Source organism: Papio anubis, chromosome 8 (genome assembly GCF_008728515.1).
Source record: "Papio anubis isolate 15944 chromosome 8, Panubis1.0, whole genome shotgun sequence".
Lineage (NCBI taxonomy): Eukaryota > Metazoa > Chordata > Mammalia > Primates > Cercopithecidae > Papio > Papio anubis.
Window position 1 is genome coordinate 74,312,344 of NC_044983.1, and position 23,260 is coordinate 74,335,603.

Sequence of the window (23,260 nt, forward strand, 5' to 3'; positions counted from 1 at the left end):
AGAAGTTTTTTTAATCTTTTGGGCCTGACAAAAACAACTTATTTCTTTGTTATGAGAGGTTTAAGACCTACTCCAGTAGTAAGCAGGACAAATTTTTGAGCTGCAGATGAATATAAATTGTAAAGGGCAAACTCTCTATCAAAAAGTAAACCTGTTAAAATAAATTATAAACCTGTTAAGATTCTTTTTTGACACTACTAAATTTTTACATTTATTCCCAGTGTCTCATTTAGTTATTTTACAATGCTACAAAATATGGTTCTGGAATAATTTCAAAAGATGTCTGATTTACAGTATGTTTTGCATTTTGGGAAGATATTTTATCTTGGAAACATTTGCTGTTTCTTAAATTTGAATTATGTCAGTGAGATATATTTTAATCACTTCTTCCATCTGTTGAGACTTTTAAGAGAAAATAGCACTTTAAAGATAAGTAAACTATTTCTTGACAGTTTTCCATTAGATGAAATAAAAAATTTTAATAGATGAGCCTATATTTTAAAATGTATTTTAATGTCACATATTATTACTTCCTAACTAATCTGCTGTACAAAATATATATCCATTATAAATGAAAACATAAAAGCAAAAAAGAAATAATGTTTTTCCTCTGCTTACTCTTTTGTACTAAGGATTTATCTTTTGTTCTTTTTCCTTCACACATTTGATTCAAAGCTAGGAGAAAATTGGAATTCATGTACCAGCAGACTTTTTTTTTTAAGTCTTTACTGAGTTTAGACAAGTCAAACTGGGTAGTTATAAGGATATGGGAGTTTTTCTTATCAGACATTATTACTTATATTTTTTGAATGACTCTGCATAGAAACGTAAGATTTTTTAATGTCCGTTTCAAGTACTATGCTATTAATCTGTTTCTGTTTTTATCTGTTATAGATTATATTCAGTGTCCATATTGTCAGAGGAGATTCAATGAAAATGCAGCTGATAGACATATAAATTTCTGTAAAGAACAGGCAGCACGTATTAGTAATAAAGGCAAATTTTCTACAGATACCAAAGGAAAACCAACTTCTCGGACACAGGTGATAAGTTCAGTTTTAATAATTGCTATAAATGAGAAAATAGCTCATTGACTTTCATAGATTATTGTTTATGCTTTTCATGACATTAGACTATATTTTTCTCACCTGCTTTTATATATATATAGTTATATATATAGTTTTATATATCTATAACAGTTGTATGCTTTTAGCTCTTATATCTGTAAATCATTTCAAGCTAATTGTGTATAGTGTGAAGTAAGGGGCAATTGTTCCTTTTTTTCTGTGTGGATATTCTATTGTCTTAGCACGTTTTATATATATATATATATATAAAATATATAAAAAGCTATATATGTATACATGTTTTTAGATTGAGTGAAAGAGCTTATTATATATTCTTGGTCTTTTCTCAGATGTGTATTAAGAATATTTTCTCCCATCCTGTGACATGGCTTTTCATTTTCTTAAGGATGTCTTTTGAAGAGCAAAAATTTTAAAATGTGATTAAGTCCAATTTATTAATTCTTTATGATTTATGCTGCTTATGTTGTATCAAAGAAATCTTTGCCTATACTAGGGTTGCAAAGATTTTTCTCCCATGTCTTCTATAAGTTTTATGTTTTTAACTCTTACATCTATAAATCATTTCAGGCTAGTATTTGTGTATAGTGTGAAGTAAGGGGCAGGTTTTCCTTTTGTTTTCTATGTGGATATTCTATTGTTTTAGCACAATTTGTTTAAAGGACTTTCTTTTCCCTGATGAATTACCGAGACACCATGGTTGGAAATCAGTTGAATATAAACGTATGGGTGTATTTCAGGACATGCTGTTCTGTTCCATTGATTTATATCCCTGTCCTTTAGTCAATACCACATTCTCACTATACTGAATAGTGAACCTTAATAAGTCTTAAAATCAAGTCGTCTAAATTTTCCTACTTGAATTCCTTTTAAAGTTTTCTTTGGCAAGCCGGGTGCAGTGGCTCACGCCTGTAATCCCAGCACTTTGGGAGGCCGAGGTGGGCAGATCACGATGTCAGGAGATCAAGACCATCCTGGCTAACATGGTGAAACCCCATCTCTAATAAAAATACAAAAAATTAGCCGGGCATGGTGGCGGGCACCTGTAGTCCCAGCTGAGGGAGGCTGAGGTGGGAGAATGGCGTGAACCCAGGAGGATGAGCTTGCAGTGAGCCTAGATCGCACCACTGCACTCCAGCCTGGACGACAGAGCAAGATTCTGTCTCAAAAAAAAAAAAAAATTATCTTTGGCTATTCTTGATTTATGCTTATATATACATTTATAATTGACTAGTCCGCATCTACAAAAAATGACTTCTAGCGTTTGACTGAGATTATATTAAATTCATAAATCAATTTGAGGAGAATTGGCATTTTAACAATATTGAATTGTTCAGTTCATGAACCTGTTATATTTTCTGATCATTTAGGTTTCATTTTAGCAGTGTTTTGTAGTTTATGTTATATAGGTCATACACATATTTTGTTAGATTTTTCCAAGTATATCATGTATATGGATGATCTTGTAAATAGAATTTTATTTTATTTCATTTTTAGTTGTTTTTTGCTTGTTTAGAAAAACTGGATTTTTGTATATTAATCTTATACCCTGCTATTTTGCTAAATTCATTTACTAATAATAGTCTTCTTGTAGATTTCTTAGGACTTTTCTGTATATACAGTCATGTCACCTGTAAATAAGGACAGTTTTATTTTCTTCCCTCCAACCTTTTGGCTTTTATTTCTTTTTTGTGATTTACTACATGGGCTAGACTAATGTTGAATAGAGGTGATGAGAGTGGACCTCCTTGCCTTGTTTTTCTGTTCTTAGGTGAAAAGCATTGTTTTTCATCATTGTGTATGATGTTCCATCAATTACTGAGGGAAATATGTTAAAATTATGATTTTTTTACATTTCTCTTTAGTTTTGCCTGCTTTTGATTCAAAATTTTGAATTTCTCTTATTGTTTGCATATACACTTATAAACTGTGATGTCTTCCCCGTTTATTGACCCTTTTATCATTATGAAGTGTTCCTTTTTGTCTGTGGCAATATTCATTGTGTTGCAGTATGTTTCATGTGATAAGAATATAGCCATTTTAGCATAATTATGCTCACTTCTTTTCTCTCTGTTCCTTAACTTATGTGTGTGTTTTTGCCTTGCTATAAATGGTTTTTATATTTCTTTTTTAAAAATCAAATCTAGTAACTTCATCTTGTTGGTCAAATTGCCTGTCATTTACATTTGATGCAATTATTGATTTGGTTATGTTTAGGTCTGCCATCTGTTTTCTCTTTTTGTAATTTTTTAAAAAATTCATTATTTATTTTCCCTTTTATATTCATAAGATTTCATTTTCTTTATTGGCTTTCTAGCTATGACTCTTTGCAGTTTTTAAAAGTGATTGCTCTAGGAATAAAAAATGCATCTTTGACTTACCTATATCTATGGATATTTTTATTTACCTCTGACCGGTTAGTGCTATTGTTTCACATATGTAACTCTAGACATTATAAGCCTATCAGTACTCTTGATTTGTATTGTTATACTTACTGCTTTATTATATATATTTATTGAAATTATAAATTTGCAGATTATAGTTGTATATATTATGGGGTACAAAGTGATATTATGATTCATGAATTCAATGTGGAATGATGAAATCAAGCTAATTAACATACTGTCACCTCAAGTACTTACCATTTTTTGTGGTAAGAACATTTGAAAATGTTTTCTCTTTGCAATTTTGAAAGGTATGATATATTATCATTTAGTGTATTCACCATACTATGCAGTATATCTCAAAATAAAGACCACAACAAAAACTTACGCCTTTGACCATCATCTTCTCCTTATTCTTTCCCCCCTTTCCCCCTCATTCTAGCCTCTGGTAACTACCATTCAGTTCTTTGCTGCTTAGAGTTCCATTGTTTTAGATTCTACATGTAAGTGAGGACATGTGGTATTAATATGCTTGTGCCTGGCTTAATTTCTCCAATTCCAATCCCTATAGTTCAGTCTTATTTTTATTATTATTATTTAATCTTTAACTACTAAATCTACCACCTGTGTTCATTTGCAGTTAGTTTCTGTTGACTTGACATTTTTGCTAATATGGATCATGTTTTCTGTTTCTTTGCTAGTAATGTTTGGTTGAAAACTAGACATGACATGATAGGTAATATATATCAATTTCTGTTTTGTTTTTTTGCAGTGTTTTTACTTTCTTTCCTTTTTTAGGCGGGGAGCAGTAAGGAGGTCTAAGTGTAGGTGGTTAAATCCAGGGTGTACAGTGTAGGTTTTCCAGTGGTTTCCAGTCATCTGTTTTGTTGTAACTGCTATCTGTAGGATGTTTATATAGGCACTTCACTCCTCCAACATTGAGCTTGTAATTTGTTATTGTGTTTTTAATTTCTTGCAGTTGGCTGACTATTTTTCTAATTTCCTATTTTTTTATAGTTTGTAATTTTCTATTAATATATTCATAGTTGTCTCCTATTTCTTTAAATGTAGTACTCATAATTGTTGTAATGTATGTCTGATAATTATAGTAGTATCCGGTGACCTGTATGGATATGTTCCTTGTTTTTTTTTCTCATTCAGGTTCCTTATATCCTTATTTCCCTGATTATTATTGACTTTTGCTGCTTGTTACAAGTGAAAAATTACTCGTGATTATCGTTCATGTCTTCTTCCAGAGAAGATGTGTGCTTATTCCTTTTAGGTATCTATGAGTATTATCAGTCTGGAAACATTTGAAAACAAATTATTGGCTTAGTTTGCTTGACCAGCCTAATAAGGCAAATTTATACAGCAAATCCGTGTGATGTTCAGGTCGTTATTACAATCCCACATGGTTTGGCCTGGAAATTTCTTCTTTTCCTCTCATTTGACATTCAATGCTTTTACAATGATTTCTTATTCTTTCCTGAACATTTTTAGTTGTTAGTTGAAAGGTTGGTCTAAATAGTAAATTCTACCATTTTGTCAGAAATGGATGTCCTGCAGGTTCTTTAGACTTTTTCCAATTTCATTAGTCATTAGTCTTTGTATAAATATCTTTGTAAGGAAATGTATGAGATTTGTGAGCAGCATAAAAACACAAAATAATAATTACCAAATAATAATGAATGAAAGAAATATGTTTATAATTGTATAAAATTATTTCATTCTCATCATTAAAATAGATTTATGTAAAATTATTGGTTGATAGAGTCATTCTGAAAGTCTTCATAATAACACACAAAACTGTTGATTGATAGAGTCATTCTGAAAGTCTTTATATACCAGTAGACTTTCAGCTTGATGTTGTAGAATAGACAGAATATAGCTCAGAAAGGAAGGAGTCAGATTATCTAGGTCAGGGAAACAGCAAGATACCGAGGGAGAGGTGAATAATGTTTTATACAAGTGGTATTCGGAAAGGAAACTAACCTGACTAGTTCTTGTTGAAAGTAATGGGAAATATTATAGGATATAGATAAGGTTGTTCTAGCTTCTGAGTATCTCAGAAAAGTCAACAATAAAATATAGTAAAATAGTGGGAAGTCTTATATAAAGAGGAGAAAAGCAAAACATTTTTTGGAGACATGTTCTGCCTAAGTATTTGTAAGCCATTAAGTTGTTAATAATTTCTATTATAAACATAAACATCTTTAGTCTCCATTATGTAATGCTACCAGAAACCTTTCTGCCTGTGTCCTGCCTAAAGACTTGACCTCTCAATATGTAATAGGCCACATCAGCGCACTTTGTTTATGCTAATCATTTTGCTCTTTGTTGATTGTTTGCACAATTTGAATGGGTCAACAGTCCTGTTTCCTAATCTGATTTTATAAACTCTGTTTTTATAGACATACCTCTCATAGCTTGACAAATCTTTGTTAGATCTTTTTTTTTTCCCTATTGCTATAATTTTAAGTTTTTTTCTAATGTGTCTTTCTCTCTCCCTATTTATATAGTGGCCCAGAAGCCCTTTTAAACTAGAAGCACCTCTAAGATTTAAAAAAATCAGTATCATTATATGGTTCATCTCCCAAAGTCTCATAGACATTTGTTAATTTTGAAAGACATTTACTGAAGGTTTCGGTTTTCTGTTTTTCAGATGCTGGCATAATAGTGCAAAATGTGCATGCTACTTTTTTAGTGTGATCCTTTATCAAGATGTAACTTTTTAAAAATTCACATGCAGAGTTAGAAGGATATAATGTTTGACTTAAAAATTGATTTTAGCTAGCTATTTTTGGTAGTAGTGCATCTTAAATTTTATATTGATTATTGGTTATAAAATATGATTTTATTTTTGAAAATGATGTTTAAAACCAATTTTTCACATGAAATCTTGAACCGTATTGGGCTAAATTCCAAGCACATATGCAAGTATGATTTTCACCTTATGGTTGAAGCATTGGGCTAGAACCAGCATGAGTGTAAATTCCTGCTCTGTTGTGAAGTTGGGGCATAACCCTGGGCAAGATGTTTGTTTGGTGATTACAATCTTAACTTTGAGGAAGTATTTTCCATTAGACCTTTTTTTCTTTTTCCTGTGAACTGGAAAAGTTGCTGTTAGTTTGTTTTAGCAGTGGAACATCTGAGAGGGAGTCTATTTTAGAAAACTTTCGAGGTGACATATTTTAATCTATACTTCCTCAGTTTGTATAATTCAGTAGCTAATAAAAAGACTGTTCATTTAAGGGAATGTGAGCTATTTCTTTCCAATTTTTTTTTTTACTGTGGTATAATACATGTAGCAGAAACTTTACCATCTTAATCATTTTTGAGAATACAATTCAGTGTATACTTACAAGTGTATTAATACATTAATGATGTGCAACCATCATCACCATTCATCTCCATAACTCTTTCCATCTTATAAGACCGAAATCCTAAATCCAAAGAATGTTAAGTTTTGAACCACTAGTTTACAATCCATAATCAAAAAGTGATGTTGATTAAAAAATTTTTTTTCATTATTTTAGTATAAACCACCCGCACTTAAAAAGTCAAATTCTCCTGGAACTGCATCATCAGGATCTTCACGATTACCGCAGCCAAGTGGCACTGGCAAAACTGTTGTAGGTAATGATAGCTGTAAAGCAACTTGATTTGTTTTTAAAACCATGTTGGCAGAGCAGGAAATAAAGATAGTGGTCTATTCTGGAGTATTAAGATAGATTTATAATTAAGAAGAGATGTGGAGGATAAGTAATTATTTCTGAAAATAAAATAACTTTGAGTAGTTTCTACTTTTAACTTTTTTTTTTTTTTTTTTTTTTGAGACAGGGTCTTGCTCTGTCGCCCAGGCTGGAGTGCAGTGGTGCAATGTCGGCTCACTGCAACCTCCGCTTCCCAGGTTCGAGTGATTCTCCTGCCTTAGCCTCCTGAGTAGTTAGGACTATAGGTGGATGCCACCATGCCCACCTAATTTTTTCTATTTTTAATAGAGATGGGGTTTCACCAAGTTAGCCAGGATAGTCTCAATCTCCTGAACTTGTGATCCCCCAACCTCAGCTTCCCAAAGTGCTGAGATTACTGGCGTGAGCCACCGCGGTGCCTGGCCATTTATTTTGTTGTTTTTTCAGCTTAAATGTTTGCCCCAGATGTTGTTATTGATGTATCTATCATCTGTTTAGAATAGTCAGCCCAGTACTTTCTTGATTCTTTGATCCAGAATTTTCCTCTCATTTTACACTAGCTCTTCATAGCTTTCTGAACTTGGCAATTGTTCTTAGTAGACAAATACTTAATAGTTAGAAGAAGATATGGACCACTGATATGTACCTTTATTTATATATAAATTATAAGAAAGAAATTTAGAAATTAGAATTGAAGGATGCTATATATTGTCCCCTGGAAATGCCATTTAAAAAATGTCTTCAATGAAAATTTGATTTATAGTTACAAAGATTATTATGAAATCATTGTTTTCTTTGTTAGATGCTCTGTTTTATGTAACTTTTTTTTAGAGTATTGTTAAAAATAATGCTTTTTTATTATAAGGTGTGCCTTCAGGCAAAGTGTCTTCAAGTAGCAGCTCTTTGGGAAACAAACTTCAGACCTTATCTCCCTCTCATAAAGGGATAGCAGCCCCTCATGCAGGGTAAGTCTACATTGGATATAATTATTAGTGGTATATCATTAAATGATACTAAAGTTTTATTATGTTTTGATAATTGCTTTTTCATTAATCTTCATTTCCAAAGTTCATTTGTCTTTTAACATTTTTCTGGTCAGGAGCACACTCACTGCTGTTGAGTATCTAAATTTGTATAACCATTTTAGAAAATAATCTGGTATTAAAAGCCTTAGAAATCATAACTTAAATTGAATAATTTTACTTCTGGGAATTTAGTCTAAGGAAATAAATTGAAATGTTGAAGATTTTTATACTAACTATAATTTACTAAGCACTATGTATCAGGCACTGTGCTAGACATTTTGCATATATTTTTGTTAAAACCACTTCATAACAAGAGATAAGATCAGAGAAGCTCAGTTTGCTCAAAGCCACATAGCTGTTAAAGTTAGAAGCAATATATAAATTGGGATCTCTTTGACTGTAAACATTAGACTCTTTTCACATTTTTATTATAATGTTAAGAATAAATCACCAAAATGTCTAGCTTTGTTTGAATAGTAAATTATGAAAATCTATAAAGGAATATTTTGCAACTATAGTATGTATATACATTTTAATAAGGTGATTCTGTTAAGAGAAAAGTGTTAGCTACTAAACTCTATGTATAGTATGATAGAAACAGTGGGGTGATTCTCTTAATTTAATGCTTTTTTATATTTTTCTACAGTTATATTTACATAGCTTTTAATGAAGTATATAAACTTTCAATAGTTATGGGAAAAATTGTAACAGTGGAGATATTAATATAAGGCCATATATTTTTAGAAATTTACCTATTTTGTATTTTGATATATCAGAAAATTAAGGGATTGCTCCTGGACCATTAAAATGAAGGTGTATGTCTATATCTTTACATATACTGGTACAGTTGATTAATGAAATACAGCACACATTATTTTCTTTTTTTAATTTTAACTTTTAAGTTCAGGGATACAAGTACAGGTTTGTTACATAGGTAAACTTGTGTCATAGGGGGTTTGTTGTATGGATTATTTCATCATCCAGGTATTAAGCCTAGTACCCATCAGTTATTTTTCCTGATCCTCTCTCTCCTCTTACCCTCCACCCTCCAAAAGGCTCCAGTATGTGTTGTTCCCCTCTATGTGTCCATGTAGTCTCATAATTTAGCTTCCACTTATAAGTGAGAACATGCAGTATTTGGTTTTCTGTTCCCGTGTTAGTTTCCTCAGGAAAATGGCCTCCAGCTCCATTCATGTCCCTTCAAAGGACATGATCTAATTCCTTTTTATGGCTTCATAGTATTCCATGGTGTTTATGTACCACATTTTCTTTATCCAGTATATCATTGATGGACATTTAGGTTAATTCCCTGTCTTCAGTATTATGAATAGTGCAGCAGTGAACATATGTGTGTGTCTTTATAATAGAATTATATATGTTCCTTTGGGCATATACTCAGTAATGGGATTGCTGGGGCAAATGGTAGTTCTGTCTTTAGGTCTTTGAGGAATTGCCACACTGTCTTTCACAGTGGCTGAAGTAATTTACATTCCCATCAACAATGTATAAGCATTCCTTTTTCTCCACAACCTCACCAGCATCTGTTATTTTTTGTCTTTTTAACAGCAGCCATTCTGACTACTGTGAGATAATACCTCATTGTGGTTTTGATTTGCATTTCTCTAGTGATCAGTGATGTTGAGCTTTTTTCATATGACTGTTGACTGCATGTATGTCTTCTTTTGAAAAGTGTCTGTTCATGTCTGTTGTCCACTTTTTAATGGGATTGTTTGGTTTTTTTCTTGTAAGTTTCTTTTTTTCTTGTAAGTTTGCTTTTTTTCTTGTAAGTTTGTTTAACTTTGTAAGCTTGTTTGTTAAATTATAGATGCTGGATATTAGACCTTTGTTGGATGCATAATTTGCAAAAATTTTCTCCCATTGTGTAGGTTTTCTGTTTACTCTGTTGATAGTTTCTTTTGCTGTGCAAAAACTCTTTAGTTTAATTAGAGCCCATTTGTCCATTTGTGTTTTGTTGCAATTGCTTTTGGCATCTTCATTATAAAATCTTTGCTGCTGCCTATGCCCTGAATGGTATTGACTAGGTTGTCTTCCAGGGTGTTTATAGTTTTGGGTTTTACATTAGTCTTTAATCCATCTTGTGTTAATTTTTGTATATGGTGGAAGGAAGGGATCCAGTTTCAGTCTTCTGCATAGTGCTAGCCAATTATCTCAGCACCTTTTATTAAATAGGGAATCCTTTTTCCATTGCTTATTTTTGTCAGATTTGTCAAATATCAGATAGTAGTAGGTGTGTGGTCTTACTTCTGGACTCACTATTCTGTTCCACTGGTCTGTGTTCCAGTACCATGCTGTTTTGGTTACTGTAGCCCTGTAGTATAGCTTGAAGTCAGGCAGCATGATGCCTCCAGCATTGTTCTTTTTGCTTAGAATTGCCTTGGTTAGTTTGACTCATTTTTTGTTCTATATTAATGTTGAAATAGTTTTCTCTGGTTCTGTGAAGAATGTCACTGATAGTTTAATGGGAATAGCATTGAATCTAGAAATTGCTTTAGGCAGTATCGCCATTTTAATGATATTGATTCTCCCTATCCATGAGCATGGAATATTTTTTCATTTATTTGTGTCATCTTTAATTTCTTTGAGCATTGGCTTGTAGTCCTCCTTGTATAGATCTTTCACCTCCCCAGTTACCTGTATTCTTAGGTATTTTATTCTTTTTGTGGCAGTTGTGAATGGGAGATTGTTCCTGATTTGGCTTGCTGCTTAACTGTTGTTAGTGTATAGGAATGCTAGTGATTGTTGCACATTGATTTTGAATCCTGAGACTTTGCTAAAATTGCTTATCAGGTTAAGAAGCTTTTGGGCTGATACAATGGGGTTTTCTAGATATAGGATCATGTCATCTGCCAGCAGGGATAGTTTGACTTCCTCTCTTCCTATTTGGAAGCCCCTTTATTTCTTTCTCTTGCCTGATTGCACTGGCCAGAATTTCCAATACTATGTTGAATAGGAGTGATGAGAGAGGGCATCTTTGTCTTGTGCAAGTTTTCGAGGGGGAATGCTTCCAGCTTTTGCCCATTCAGTATGATGTTGGCTGTGGGTTCATCATAAATGGCTCTTATTATTTTGAGGTATGTTCCTGCAATACCTAGTTTATTGAGAGTTTTTAACATGAAGGGATGTTGAATTTTATTGAAAACCTTTTCTTTATCTATTAAGATAATCATTTGGTTTTTGTCTTTAGTTCTGTGGTGATGAATAGCATTTATTGATTTGCATATGCAGAATCAACTTTGCATCCCAGGGGTGAAGACTACTTGATCCTGGTGGATAAGCTTTTTGATGTGCTGCTGGATTTGATTTGCTAGTATTTTGTTGAGGATTTTTGCATTGATGTTTATCAAGGTTATTGGCCTGAAGTTTCCTTTTTTTGTTGTATCTCTGCCAGTTTTGGTATCAGGGTGATGCTGGCCTCATAGAATGAGCTAGAGTCGAGTCCCTCCTCAATTTTTTGGAATAGTATCAGTAGGAATTGTACCAGTTCTTTGTACATCTAGTAGAATTCAGCTGTGAATCCATCTGGTCCTGGGCTTTTTTTTTTAGTTGGTAGGCTATTTATTACTGCCTCAGTTTCAGAACTCATTATTTGTCTGTTCAGGGATTCAGTTTCTTCCTGGTTCTTGGGAGGGTGTATGTGTCCAGGAATTTATCCATTTCTTCTAGATTTTCTAGTTTATGTGTATTGAGCTGTTCATAATATTCTCTGATGACTTGTATTTCTATGGGGTCAAGTGGTAATATCTCTCTTGTCATTTCTGATTGTGTTTATTTGAATACTCTCTATTTTCTTCTTTTTAGTGTAACTAGCAGCCTATATTTTATGAATTTTTAAAAAAAACAGCTCCTAGATTTGTTGATTTTTTGAATGGTTTTTTATGTATGTTCTTCAGTTTAGCTCTGATTTTAACTGTTCCTTGTCTTCTGCTAGCTTTGGGATTTGTTTGTTCTTGGTTTTCTAGTACTTTTAGTTGTGATCTTAGGTTGTTAACTTGAGATCTTTCTAACTTTTGATGTGGACATTTAGTCCTATAAATTTCCCTCTTCACAGTGCCTTAGCTGTGCTCTAGAGATTCTGGTATGTTGTTTCTTTGTACTCTCTAGTTTCAAAGAACTTCCCAATTTCTGCCTTAATTTCATTATTTATCCAAAAATCATTCAGGAGGTTATTCAGTTTCTATGTAGTTGTATGGTTTTGAGTTAATTTCTTAATCTTGATTTCTAATTTAATTGTTCTGTGGTTTGAGATAATATTTGTTATAATTTCAGTTCTTTTGCTTTTACTGAGGATGTTTTACATCCAATTATTTGATCACTTTTATTTTATTTTATTTTTGAGATGGAGTTTCACTATGTCACCCAGGCTATAGTGCCATGGCATGGTCTTGGCTCACTGAAACCTCTGCCTCCTGGGTTCAAGCGATTCTTCTGCCTCAGCCTCTTGACCAGCTGGGATTACAGGGATGTGCCATCACACCTGGCTAATTTTTATATTTTTAGTAGAGATGAGGTTTCCCCATGTTGGCCAGGCCAGTCTTGAAGCCCTAACCTCAGGTCATCTGCCTGTATCGGCCTCCCAAAGTGTTAGAATTACTGGCGTGAGCCACCGCACCAGGCCCATGTGATCAATTTTAGAGTATGTGCCAGATGGTGATGAGAACACTGTATTCTATTATTTTGGGATACAGAGTTCTATAAATATCTATCAGGTCCGTTTGATCCAGTGCTGAGTTCATATCCTAAATGTATATTTGTTAATTTTCTGTCTTGATAATCTGTCTAATATTGTCAGTGAGGTGTTAAAGTCTCTCACTATCATTGTGTAAGAGTCTTAAGTCTCATTGAAGGTCTCTAAGAACTTGGTTTATGAATCTGAGTACTCCTGTGTTGGGTGCATTTGTATTTAGGATAGTTAACTTTGGTTGTCAAATTGAACCCTTTACCATTATGTAATACCCTTCTTTTTGTTGGTGTAAAGTCTGTTTTGTCAGAAATTAGGATTACAACTCCTGCTTTTTTCTGTTTTCCATTTGCTTGGTAAATTTTTCTCCATCCCTTTATTTTGATCCCATGTGTGTCACTGCATGTGAGATGGGTCTCTTGAAGACAGCATGCCAATGGGTCGTGGTTCTTTATCAGACTTGCCACTCTGTGTCTTTTAATTGTGTCATTTAGCCCATTTACATTTAAGATTAGTATTGATGTGTGTGGGATTTGATCCTGTCATAATGATGCTAGCTGGTTATTTTGCAGACTTGTTTATGTAATTAAGTTTTATAGTATTACTGGTCTGTGTACTTCGTTGTGTTTTTGTGGTGGCTTGTAATTGTCTTTTATTTCCATATTTAGTGCTTCCTTAAGGAGCTCTTGTAAGGCAGGTCTGATGGTAACAAATTCCCACAGCATTTGCTGGTCTGAAAAAGATTTTATTTCTCCTTCACTTATGAAGCTTAGTGTGACCTGATATGAAATTTTGAGTTGGAATTTCTTTTCTTTAAGAATGTTAGCTGGGTGTGGTGGCTCATCCCTGTAATCCCAGCACTTTGGGAGACCGAGGTGAGCGGATCACCTGAGGTCAGGAGTTCGAGACCAGCCAGACCAATGTGGTGAAACCCTGTTTTTATTTAAAAAAAAAAAAACAAAACTTAGCCAGGTGTGGTTTTGCATGCCTGTAGTCCCAGCTACTTGGGAGGCTGAGGCAAGAGAATTGCTCAAACCCAGGGGGCAGAGGTTGTAGTGAGCTGAGATCGTGCCATTGCACTCCAGCCTGGGCGACAGAGTGAGACTCCATCTCAAAAAAAAAAAAAAAAAAGAAATGTTAAATATTGGTTCCCAATATCTTCTGGCTTGTAGGGTTTCCACTGAGAGGTCTGCTGTTAGTCTGATGGACTTTCCTGTGTAGGTGACCTGGCCTTTCTCTCCAGCTGCCTTTAACACTTCTTCTTTCATTTCAGTCTTGGAGAATCTGATGATTATGTGTCTTGTGGATGATCATCTCATGAGTATCTTACTGGGGTTCTCTACATTTCCTGAATTTGAATGTAGGCCTGTCTAGCTAGGTTAGGAAAGTTCTCATGGATGACATCCTGAAATATGTTTTTCAAATTGGTACCATTCTCCTCATCTCTTTCGGATATACCAGTCAGTCATAGATTTGGTCTCTTTATATAATGTCATACTTCTTGGAGCTTTTGTTCATTCCTTTTCATTCTTTTTTTCTCTATTGTCAGCATGTCTTATTTCAGAAAGCCAGTCTTCAAGCTCTGAGATTCCTTCTTTGCTTGGTCGCTTCTGCTATTAATACTTGTGATTCCATTATGAAATTCTTGTAGTGTGTTTTTCATCTCTATCAGGTTTGTTATGTTCTTCTCTATATTGGCTGTTTCATCTGCCTACCCCTGCAATGTTTTATCATGATTTTTAGCTTCCTTTCATTGGATTACAATGTATTGCTTTAGCTCAATGAACTTCGTTCCTGTCCATATCCTGAATTCTGCTTGTTTCATTTCAGCTGTCTCAGCCTCAGCCAGATTGTGAACCCCTGTTGGAGAGGTGATGTGGTCACTTGGAGGAAAAGAGGGCACTCTGGCTCTTTGAGTTTTCAGCATTCTTGTGCTGATTCTTTCTCATCTTTGTGAGCTTACCTAACTTGAGTCTTTGAGGTCGCTTACCTTCGGATGGGTTTGTTTTTTTGAACAAGTCTGGCCACTTTTCCGCAGGGCTGCTTGTATATACTAGGTGTCCACTCCAGTCAGTAGTCACCCTGGATTTTTCAGTAGCTGGAGGTATCACCAGAGAAGGCTGTAAATCAGCCAAGGTAGTGGCCTGCCCCTCCTCCTGGGAGCTTCGTTTTAGGGAGACCTCAAACCTCTGTCAGCCGTAGAACACCCGGTTGGAGACTCCAGTTGGGAGGCTCCACCTGGTGATGAGGAATGGGATTGGGAGCCTCCTTAAAAAAGCAGTCTGACCACATTTTCATGGGACCACTGTGGTGTGCTGGGGTACCACTTCCACCCATGGGTCAGCATGGGCTCTCCAAACTCCAAAGACTGGAACTACTGAGTTGCCCAAACAGCAAAGATGGTGGCCTGCATACCCTATGGGAGTTCTATCCCAGGGACTCTGCAAATCTCTGTAGGCCAGAGAACACCAGCAGGGCTGCCGGAGGTCCCAGTTGGGAGGTTCTTTCCAGTGAGGAGGGGCAGTATTGGGGACCTACTTAAAGAAGCAGTGTGGCCACAATTTGCTAGAGCAGCTGTGCTGTGCAGGGGTACCACTTTCGTCCTGGTTGGCTTTGGCTCTCCAAAGCCTGCTGGTTGGAATGGCTAAGTCACCCAAACAGCAGTGATGGCAGCCTACTCCTCCCTCTGGGAGCTCTGTCCCAGGGAATTTTCAAATCTCTGTGGGCTGGAAAATACCAGCAGGGATGGCTGGAGGTCCTGGTTGTGAGGTCCTGCCCAGTGAGAAGGAACGGATTGGGAACTGGCTTAACCAGCAGTCTGACCACATTTTGGTAAAGCAGTTGTACTCTGCTGGGGGATCCTCTGTGCCCCTACTTGGTTTGTAGTCTACACCGCCTGCAGAACAGCTGAGTTACCCAAACAGCAAAGATGGCAGCCCGTCCCTTCCCCTAGGAGTTCCATTCCAGGTAGACTCAAAACTGCTACTAGTGGCTGGCTGGAATTCCAAGCCAGTAGGTCTTATCCTGTGAGGTGTTATGAAAGTGAGACCTGCAGACCATCCCTACTTGGTCCCCTTGATTCAGCCTTTTTCTTAAGGATATGTACGGGGGTCTAACATCCTGCTTTGCTGGAGTTGCAGTTACTTTTGCTGGGAAGTTTGGAGTTCCTGGGTCTTCGCATGTGCCTGAGCAGCTGCTTTGCCAAGATTCCCCATATCTGTATGTCAGACTGAAGGCCCTAATGGAGTGGCTTCACGGAAGTGTGGTTTCCCAGGATCACACGTTCACTCACCGCTTCCTGGGCCAGGGAGGTTCCCCTTGCTCTGTGTCACTCCAAGGTGGGCTGTCATCCTGCCTCTCTTTTCTTTGTTCTCCATGGGTCAAGTTGTTTCCTTGATTAGTCCCAATGCAAGTACATGGATGTTACAGATGAAGGTACTGTATGTACTCACCCCTTTTCATGTTATTTTCAAGTATAAGTTATATGTGGCTCACATTCATTTTGTTTTTTATGTGGGAAATATATACAAAGATATCTGTCAAATGACAGTAACTACCTTTTGCTTCTCAACTCAGACTACATAGAAAATGGAAGACCTAAAGGAATATAATGTAATTATCATTATAGAAAAGGAAAAATAAATAAATAAACAATGTCTTATGAGTTAAGTGATTTTTCTTACTGTTGTGCTTCCAAAAAGAAGAGACAGGCTATCCATAAGAAAGAGACAGATTATCAGTAGATCAGGTAGTTGAAAAGTAAAACATTTTTATCTTTTAATGGTAAGAAACTGATCTGATTTATTTTCTTCTCCAATGAGTTGACTCATTGGATGGTTAAGTGAAGTATAGACATAGCAGTATGTGCTTTAATTTTACAAAGTCATTTTACCATATCACAGAGAATTGGCCTCCATGTTAGGTAATAATGTTTGTTCATAGTGTTGTTTATAGTTTCACTTACAGTTGATCATAGATTAAAAGCTGATATTTTTCAGTATTTCTGTAGTACTGGCAATTTTGTCAATTGGCAATATTAAATTGTACTGACACAGTATTCCTAGATAGGGTGTGTAAAGCTGGCTGGTATAATGAAGAGAGGCGCTGACCTTGGAGTTAGAAGACTAGGTTTCTACATCATACTCTGCCACTAAATAGCTTTGGGCATGTATCTCTTTGTCATGCTGTGACATGTTGTCTGACTGTGACAACATCTGTGACTCTGCTTAGACCTTGACAATTGATCCAAGAAAATCTGACCAACATACCTGGTTACTAATGGAAAATACGCTTTTGCCAGCAAGCAGAGATTTTGAGTACAATAATTTTGTCAGTTATGCATTGCTAATAATGCCATGAAGAGTACATATTTTTTGGCTGTCCCACATCATATTTAACTGTCAATCATCTGTTCAAATTCTGATTGTCCATTCTGTATAAGATTCTTACAGATTAAAGGAAGATTTCCAACTACTGGAAAGAGAGTGGTGGAGCTGATTTCTACCAATATATTACTATATTAACTGGAACATTATAATGTTACTATATTAAATTAGAACCGTTCATAGCTGTCTATTTAGTGACAGAGTTCCTTTTTTTTTTTTTTTAAGAATTAGTGAAGTAATGATTTGTTTCTCTTGCTAGATGTAAGCTCCATGATGGCAAAGACTATGTCTGCCTTGCTTCCATTTGTAACTAAAATCTAGCAGAATGCCTAGGCTAACAAAAAAATTTCGGTTAATAAGTGAAAAAAGATAAATTAATTCCCTCATCTGTTAATCTATAGGCACGTCATAGAATTATCATCTGGTACAAGTGAAAGAATTACTTGAAGTTTGTATGACAACTGTTATTTTGATTTATACAGATGATTCAGATTGGATAAAGGTTGAATTAAGACATTTGGTCAGGTGTAATGCTCAATAAATTGAGCATTCACTGAGATTAGTAAATGCTGTTATTTCAGTGGATTGCAATTGTTTAAAGTCTGGTGTATGTAATCTTTATTGTGGTCCACTTTAATCAGGCATACCAGTGATCTGTAACAGAATCATGCCACAAAGAAATTTGTTTTTGCACTCGGAAAAATTCTCATATGTTTGGTTGTTTGCTTCTAGACAGTTTGTGGATTAGGCCAGGTGCAGTGGCTCACACCTGTAATCCCAACACTTTGGGAGAGTGAGGTGGGAGAGTTGCTTGAGCCCAGGAGTTTGAGACTTGCCTGGGCAACATAGCAAGACCTCATATCCATTAAAAAAACAAAAACAAAAAACCTTTTTTTAATATAAAAAAAGCAATCAAATCAATTTCCAGGTCAATTTTAACAGATTTGTTTAAAAAACAACAAAACACACCCAAGTGGAAAGTTTTTCCCTTCTTCTGAAAGATGATTATCTTTTTTTTTTTTTTTTGAGATGGAGTTTTGCTGTTGTTGCCCAGGATGTAGTGCAATGAGTGATCTTGACTCACTGGAACCCCCACCTCCTGGGTTCAAGTGAGTCTCCTGCCTCAGCCTCCCCATTAGCGGGGACAGGTGTGTGCCACCATGTCTGGCTAATTTTGTATTTTTAATACAGATGGGTTTTCACCATGTTATACTGGTCTCAAACTCCCGACCTCAAGTGATCCACCCAACTCGGTTTTCCAAAGTGCTAGGATTATAGGTGTGAGCCACTGCACCCGGCCAAAAGATGATTATCTTTAATTCCAGGAAATTTTAGAAGTATAATGAATCACAGATCTTTTAAATAAATATTTCCCCATTTGAATTGTTTCCTAGAGTTTACACAGTTGTACCTTATTACCAGTTTAAATGGATAGCTCAGCTAATAATTTTCAGTAGCCGAAACTATCAAATATCAAAGATTAGTTACTATGAAAAACACGTTTACTTTGGAGATCAACTGTAATACACATAAAATTAGAGCAACCAAAGGCATGTATGGAGCATTTTTTAATTTAAAAAATTGTATTTTGTTTCTCATACCTTATTAAAAACATTAAGAAGTAAATGTCTTTAGTTTTTGAATACATTTTTATATGACTAGGAAACATGCTGTTTTCATAATCCATTCTTTTGATGTGTGTGAATTGAATTTGTGTGGAATGTTATGTAAATTTTTTTGAGCTTGTTTTTTATTGTTGATCTAGAAATGCTTGTGATAACCTAGAATTCCAGAGCTTGGCTTCTTATGTGAATAACAATGATTGAAGATTTTGGATAGGGAGCTAACTTTGCCATGGAATTGAGGTACTAATTATTTGTGTAGGATTGATGAATTTAGGATCAAAAGTAGAGGTATGACACATTTCAAAACTGCCTTAGAGCAGGGGGGTGTTCAATCTTTTGGCTTCCCTGAGCCACACTGAAAGAATTGTCTTGGACCACATATAAAATACACAAGCACTAATAGCTGATGAACTAAAAAAACAAACAAAAAAAACCCAAAAATCTCATAATGTTTTAAGAAAGTTTATGAATTTGTATAGGCCCCCGTTCAAAGCCATCTTGGGTGGCATGTGGCCTGCGAGCTGCAGGTTGGACAAGATTGCCTTATAGCATCATAACTACAGTAGTGTACAAAGATACAAAATACCATCTGGTAAATTCTTTTCCCAATATTATTTCAGAAATCATCTTTTTGTTATATCTCAATCTACAGTACTTACTACACTCCTACAAGGTACCTAGTAAGCCACACTAACATTACTTATTTCCTAAGTGAATTCACTCTCCTGGTATCAACAGTAAACGACGTTTCCTATGTTAAGGTTTATTTCAAATCAGGGATAGGTTGATATCATCACCATACTCATTCAGCTGTGAGTATTTTGAAGGCCTGCAAAAGTATTATATATATAAAATCTTGATTGTTATTGAGATTTATAGGTTTTGTTTTTGATAGCCTAATGGCAACTTAGAATACGTTATTAAGTCATTTTAGCCTAAAAATAGCATTCATTAACTTTCAGCCTAAGTAACATTTGAGTTGTGAATGTACATGTGTGTGTATATATATGCACACATATAAATCGAATTGAATGTTACAGGTATGGTTCAAATCATTATTGGAACCCGTCCTTCAATTAGGTTTTCAAAATCTGAAAATATTGGCAATCTTTTTATATATGTAATATTTCCATTAGATAATTAGCTTTCAATTAGATAATTACCTTTAGATTTTTATTATATTTTACACATCTTTCTTGAACTGAACTTTATTGTATCACATGTAGAATTTGACCATTTCTTATCATATAAGAGGAGTATGTTTTTAAAATATAATAAAAGATTTTCTAAATTTTACTTTCAGTAATTTTTTTCTGAGAAAGAAAAATTTTGCTCATTATTTCCAGAATCACAGATGCCTTTTCTTAGATAACCACTGTTTGGAACAAAAATGTTTTGATAATTAAGGATTTAGAATAAAATCTGAATGTTTAATTAAAATTCCAATAGATGGCTTTCTTAGTACTTTAACAAATTAAAAACAAATTTTAACTTAAAATATTTTAGAAATTTTACTTAATACATCTATTTAATGAAGGCTGCTTTTAAGAACTTTAAATCCTCACATAAACACCACCACCTGCAAAGCATTAATATAAACTTTTTCAACAAAATGCCTGATATATATAAGCTACTGAAAGAAGACAAAAATTAATAAAATGTATCCCTCCTCTTAGATATCTGCAATCTAGGAAAATGAACACATTCTTTTCAGACACTAAACTCCATAAGAAAAAGCATCAGATCTATCTTATTTACCACCACATCCTCAGAATGTAGCACAGTGCCTGACACATAATAGATGCTCAGGGGTTTATAGTCAGTGAATAAGTGAAGAAATGAGTGAGCAAATATCTCTTAAAAAGAATGGACTTTTAAAGTTAACAAGCAGTGATGTGTTATTCAGTAGGCAAATACGTTTCTTTCCTAATTTCGTAATTCAATTTTCCCTGCTTCCTACTATGACTAGATGTTGGTTGGTGATAGTTTATATGATTCAGTTATTTGGTTGGTTGATTTAAAACAGTGAAATATCCTACAAACCTGCAGTTTGTCCTGCTATCCTCTAGAGGGAGATCCTTTATAATTTTGGTCAAAATGTGTGTGTGTGTGTATATATATTTAGATGGAATGGCCCCTTACCATTATTACATGTGATTTTTAGAATTGTCATCCAAGGTTTTTTTTCGATGCCAAGTCCTGTTTTACTTTGGATACATTTCAGAAATAAAGTCACTTTTTTTGTTAGAAGTTAGTGGAGTTAGAAAGTCAGATCGGGTAAATGTTATTTATTCGATTCCTTATTTTTGGAATTTTAAAAAGCACAGAAATAAATAATATGAAGAATAGAGAAAGTTTCTCTGAATTCAGGGAGGAAGAAAAATTATTTGTGAATAACAGCATTCAGTTCACTTCTAGCTTCATGATTTTTTTTTTGAAATAGTTGTCCTTCCTAAGTTTCTTCATTGATTCCATTGCCCTGCTGTGTATAATTTAACATTTGTTTGGATGTGTAGGGTAGCCTGTGTAGTCAGAATTTTCAGACCTAATAATGGACATTGTATGAACTCTCTCTGAGGATTCTTCTGGACATTAGTTCTTACCTTGACAGTCAGATAAAATTAAGGACTTGAGGAGTAGATTTCTGTTAAACCAGAATAATGTCTTAAAAAAAAAAACTTTATATAAAAAAACAGTAGCAATCGCCTTATGGGTACACCTTTATATATTTTAATAGTAATATGGACAAGTTAGGCCCTCCACTTCGAACGGGAAGACTTGTGCAAAGGTTGTATGACAGTGATACAAAATCAGACAGTGCCATCAAAAGACATGAGTTATTACCTATTTACAAGTAAGTATTTGTAACTCAGTTTGGTTAATATTTTTCAGATATTTCCTTAAAAGCTTTATGTAATGGAATAATGTAAGTTTTACTGTCCTATACTTAAAAAAAAAAATCTGTTTAATAATTTCTAAGCCAAAATGTGTTGAATAATCTAGGATTTAAAACATTTTGATTTTTAGTAAGCATTTCTGTTGTGCTAAATAAAACTGTTTTTAGATTATACATTTATTCCATTAAATATTAATTTTTGGAGATTTTAAATTGCAGTCTCATTTAATTGTTTTTTATGAAGTCTTTTTAGTAGTAATTAGGATTTTTTTTATAATAGTAGTTTTAAAAAGTAGAGTTTGGGAAAAATAATGTCTCATGCAGTTTATAATATTGTTAGATTATCTTTTAGATAAGCATATTGTGAACTATTATAAAAAGCCTGGAAAAAGAAAAGATTTTAGGAAACTTTCAATCCAAGGGTCCTTAGTCTTTTTGTTAGATGGTTGTAAATTCCACCTACAACCGGGAGAGTATGACACTGCCAAAGAGTCAAACTTGGGAAAGAGTATGACACAGCCAGTTTTGACTTGGCTGGCTGAAAAGAGTGTGTGGCAATGGCAGTTACTTTGAAACTCTAGAGCATGAGCTTTCAAGGTTTACTAATTTGGGTCTCAATTGTAGCCCGCATTTTAAATATGATTTTAGGACCTAAAAATTAATTTACCTATTAATGGTGGAAAATATTAAGCAGAGTAACTTAGTTAACTTTTCAGCCAACACCTACTACAGCAGTCTGCTCAGTATGTATGTATGAAAAGTAATAACAAATTTAACTAGGTAAATAAAAATAAGAGAAGTCTTTAAGATACTAGCAGCAGCCATTTGCTATTTTTAAGTAGTTAGTGATAAATCTTAGCAGGTAGAGTTTGTGCCGTGAGCCGTTTTTCATTTTGCTGATTCTACTGTCAGAACCCTCTGATGCAGATCTCACAGTAACAGTGACTAGCAGTAAGATGGATTAAGTACAATTCCAAAATTAAACCTTCTTAATTATTAATATGAGTTGTAACAGGTGGATTCTAGATACAGAGTTAAGAGTAATGCTTTGCAGATTCTGAACAGAAAGAAAAATTTGTGGACTGTGTAAGAATGGGGCAAGATGTTTCAAGTGATCAAGGCCGTTCTATATGTTACTAAAAATAAATGACAGGTATTTAATATTGGTAGCTATTAATGATGATAATCTCTTATATTTTCCTCTAAATATAAATATTTTGAACAACCTCAAGTTACCGATATGGTGACATGTGTATATATTCATAGGTGTGTTTGTATTATTCGTATATTTCATTCACTTAAGATGATTCTATAGCCGCCCTCCCCCCCAAAAAGAGTGTTCTTCCTATTTAAATGCCATTCTTTGACAATGATTCCCTAGAGATTGAATTTCTAGAAAGAGACTCTAGTAGTTCTACAACATCCCAAAAGAGGCTATACACAAGAGTAGAGTAAACCTCATGAATGAA

At 34.4% G+C, this 23,260-nt stretch overlaps 1 protein-coding gene across 2 annotated transcripts in view; it reads left to right on the top strand.

Annotated features, from left to right (window-relative positions):
* Nucleotides 1–23,260, top strand: part of ZC2HC1A (zinc finger C2HC-type containing 1A) — a 52,901-nt gene that overhangs the window by 21,525 nt on the left and 8,116 nt on the right. The window contains exons 5-8 of one of the 2 annotated variants that reach the window (XM_003902890.4): nucleotides 895–1,043; nucleotides 7,006–7,105; nucleotides 8,027–8,126; nucleotides 21,633–21,749. In XM_003902890.4, the coding sequence (XP_003902939.1) occupies nucleotides 895–1,043; nucleotides 7,006–7,105; nucleotides 8,027–8,126; nucleotides 21,633–21,749 (466 nt within the window). The remainder of the gene's footprint in view (nucleotides 1–894; nucleotides 1,044–7,005; nucleotides 7,106–8,026; nucleotides 8,127–21,632; nucleotides 21,750–23,260) is intronic. The other variant, XM_003902889.4, reaches the window with a different exon arrangement.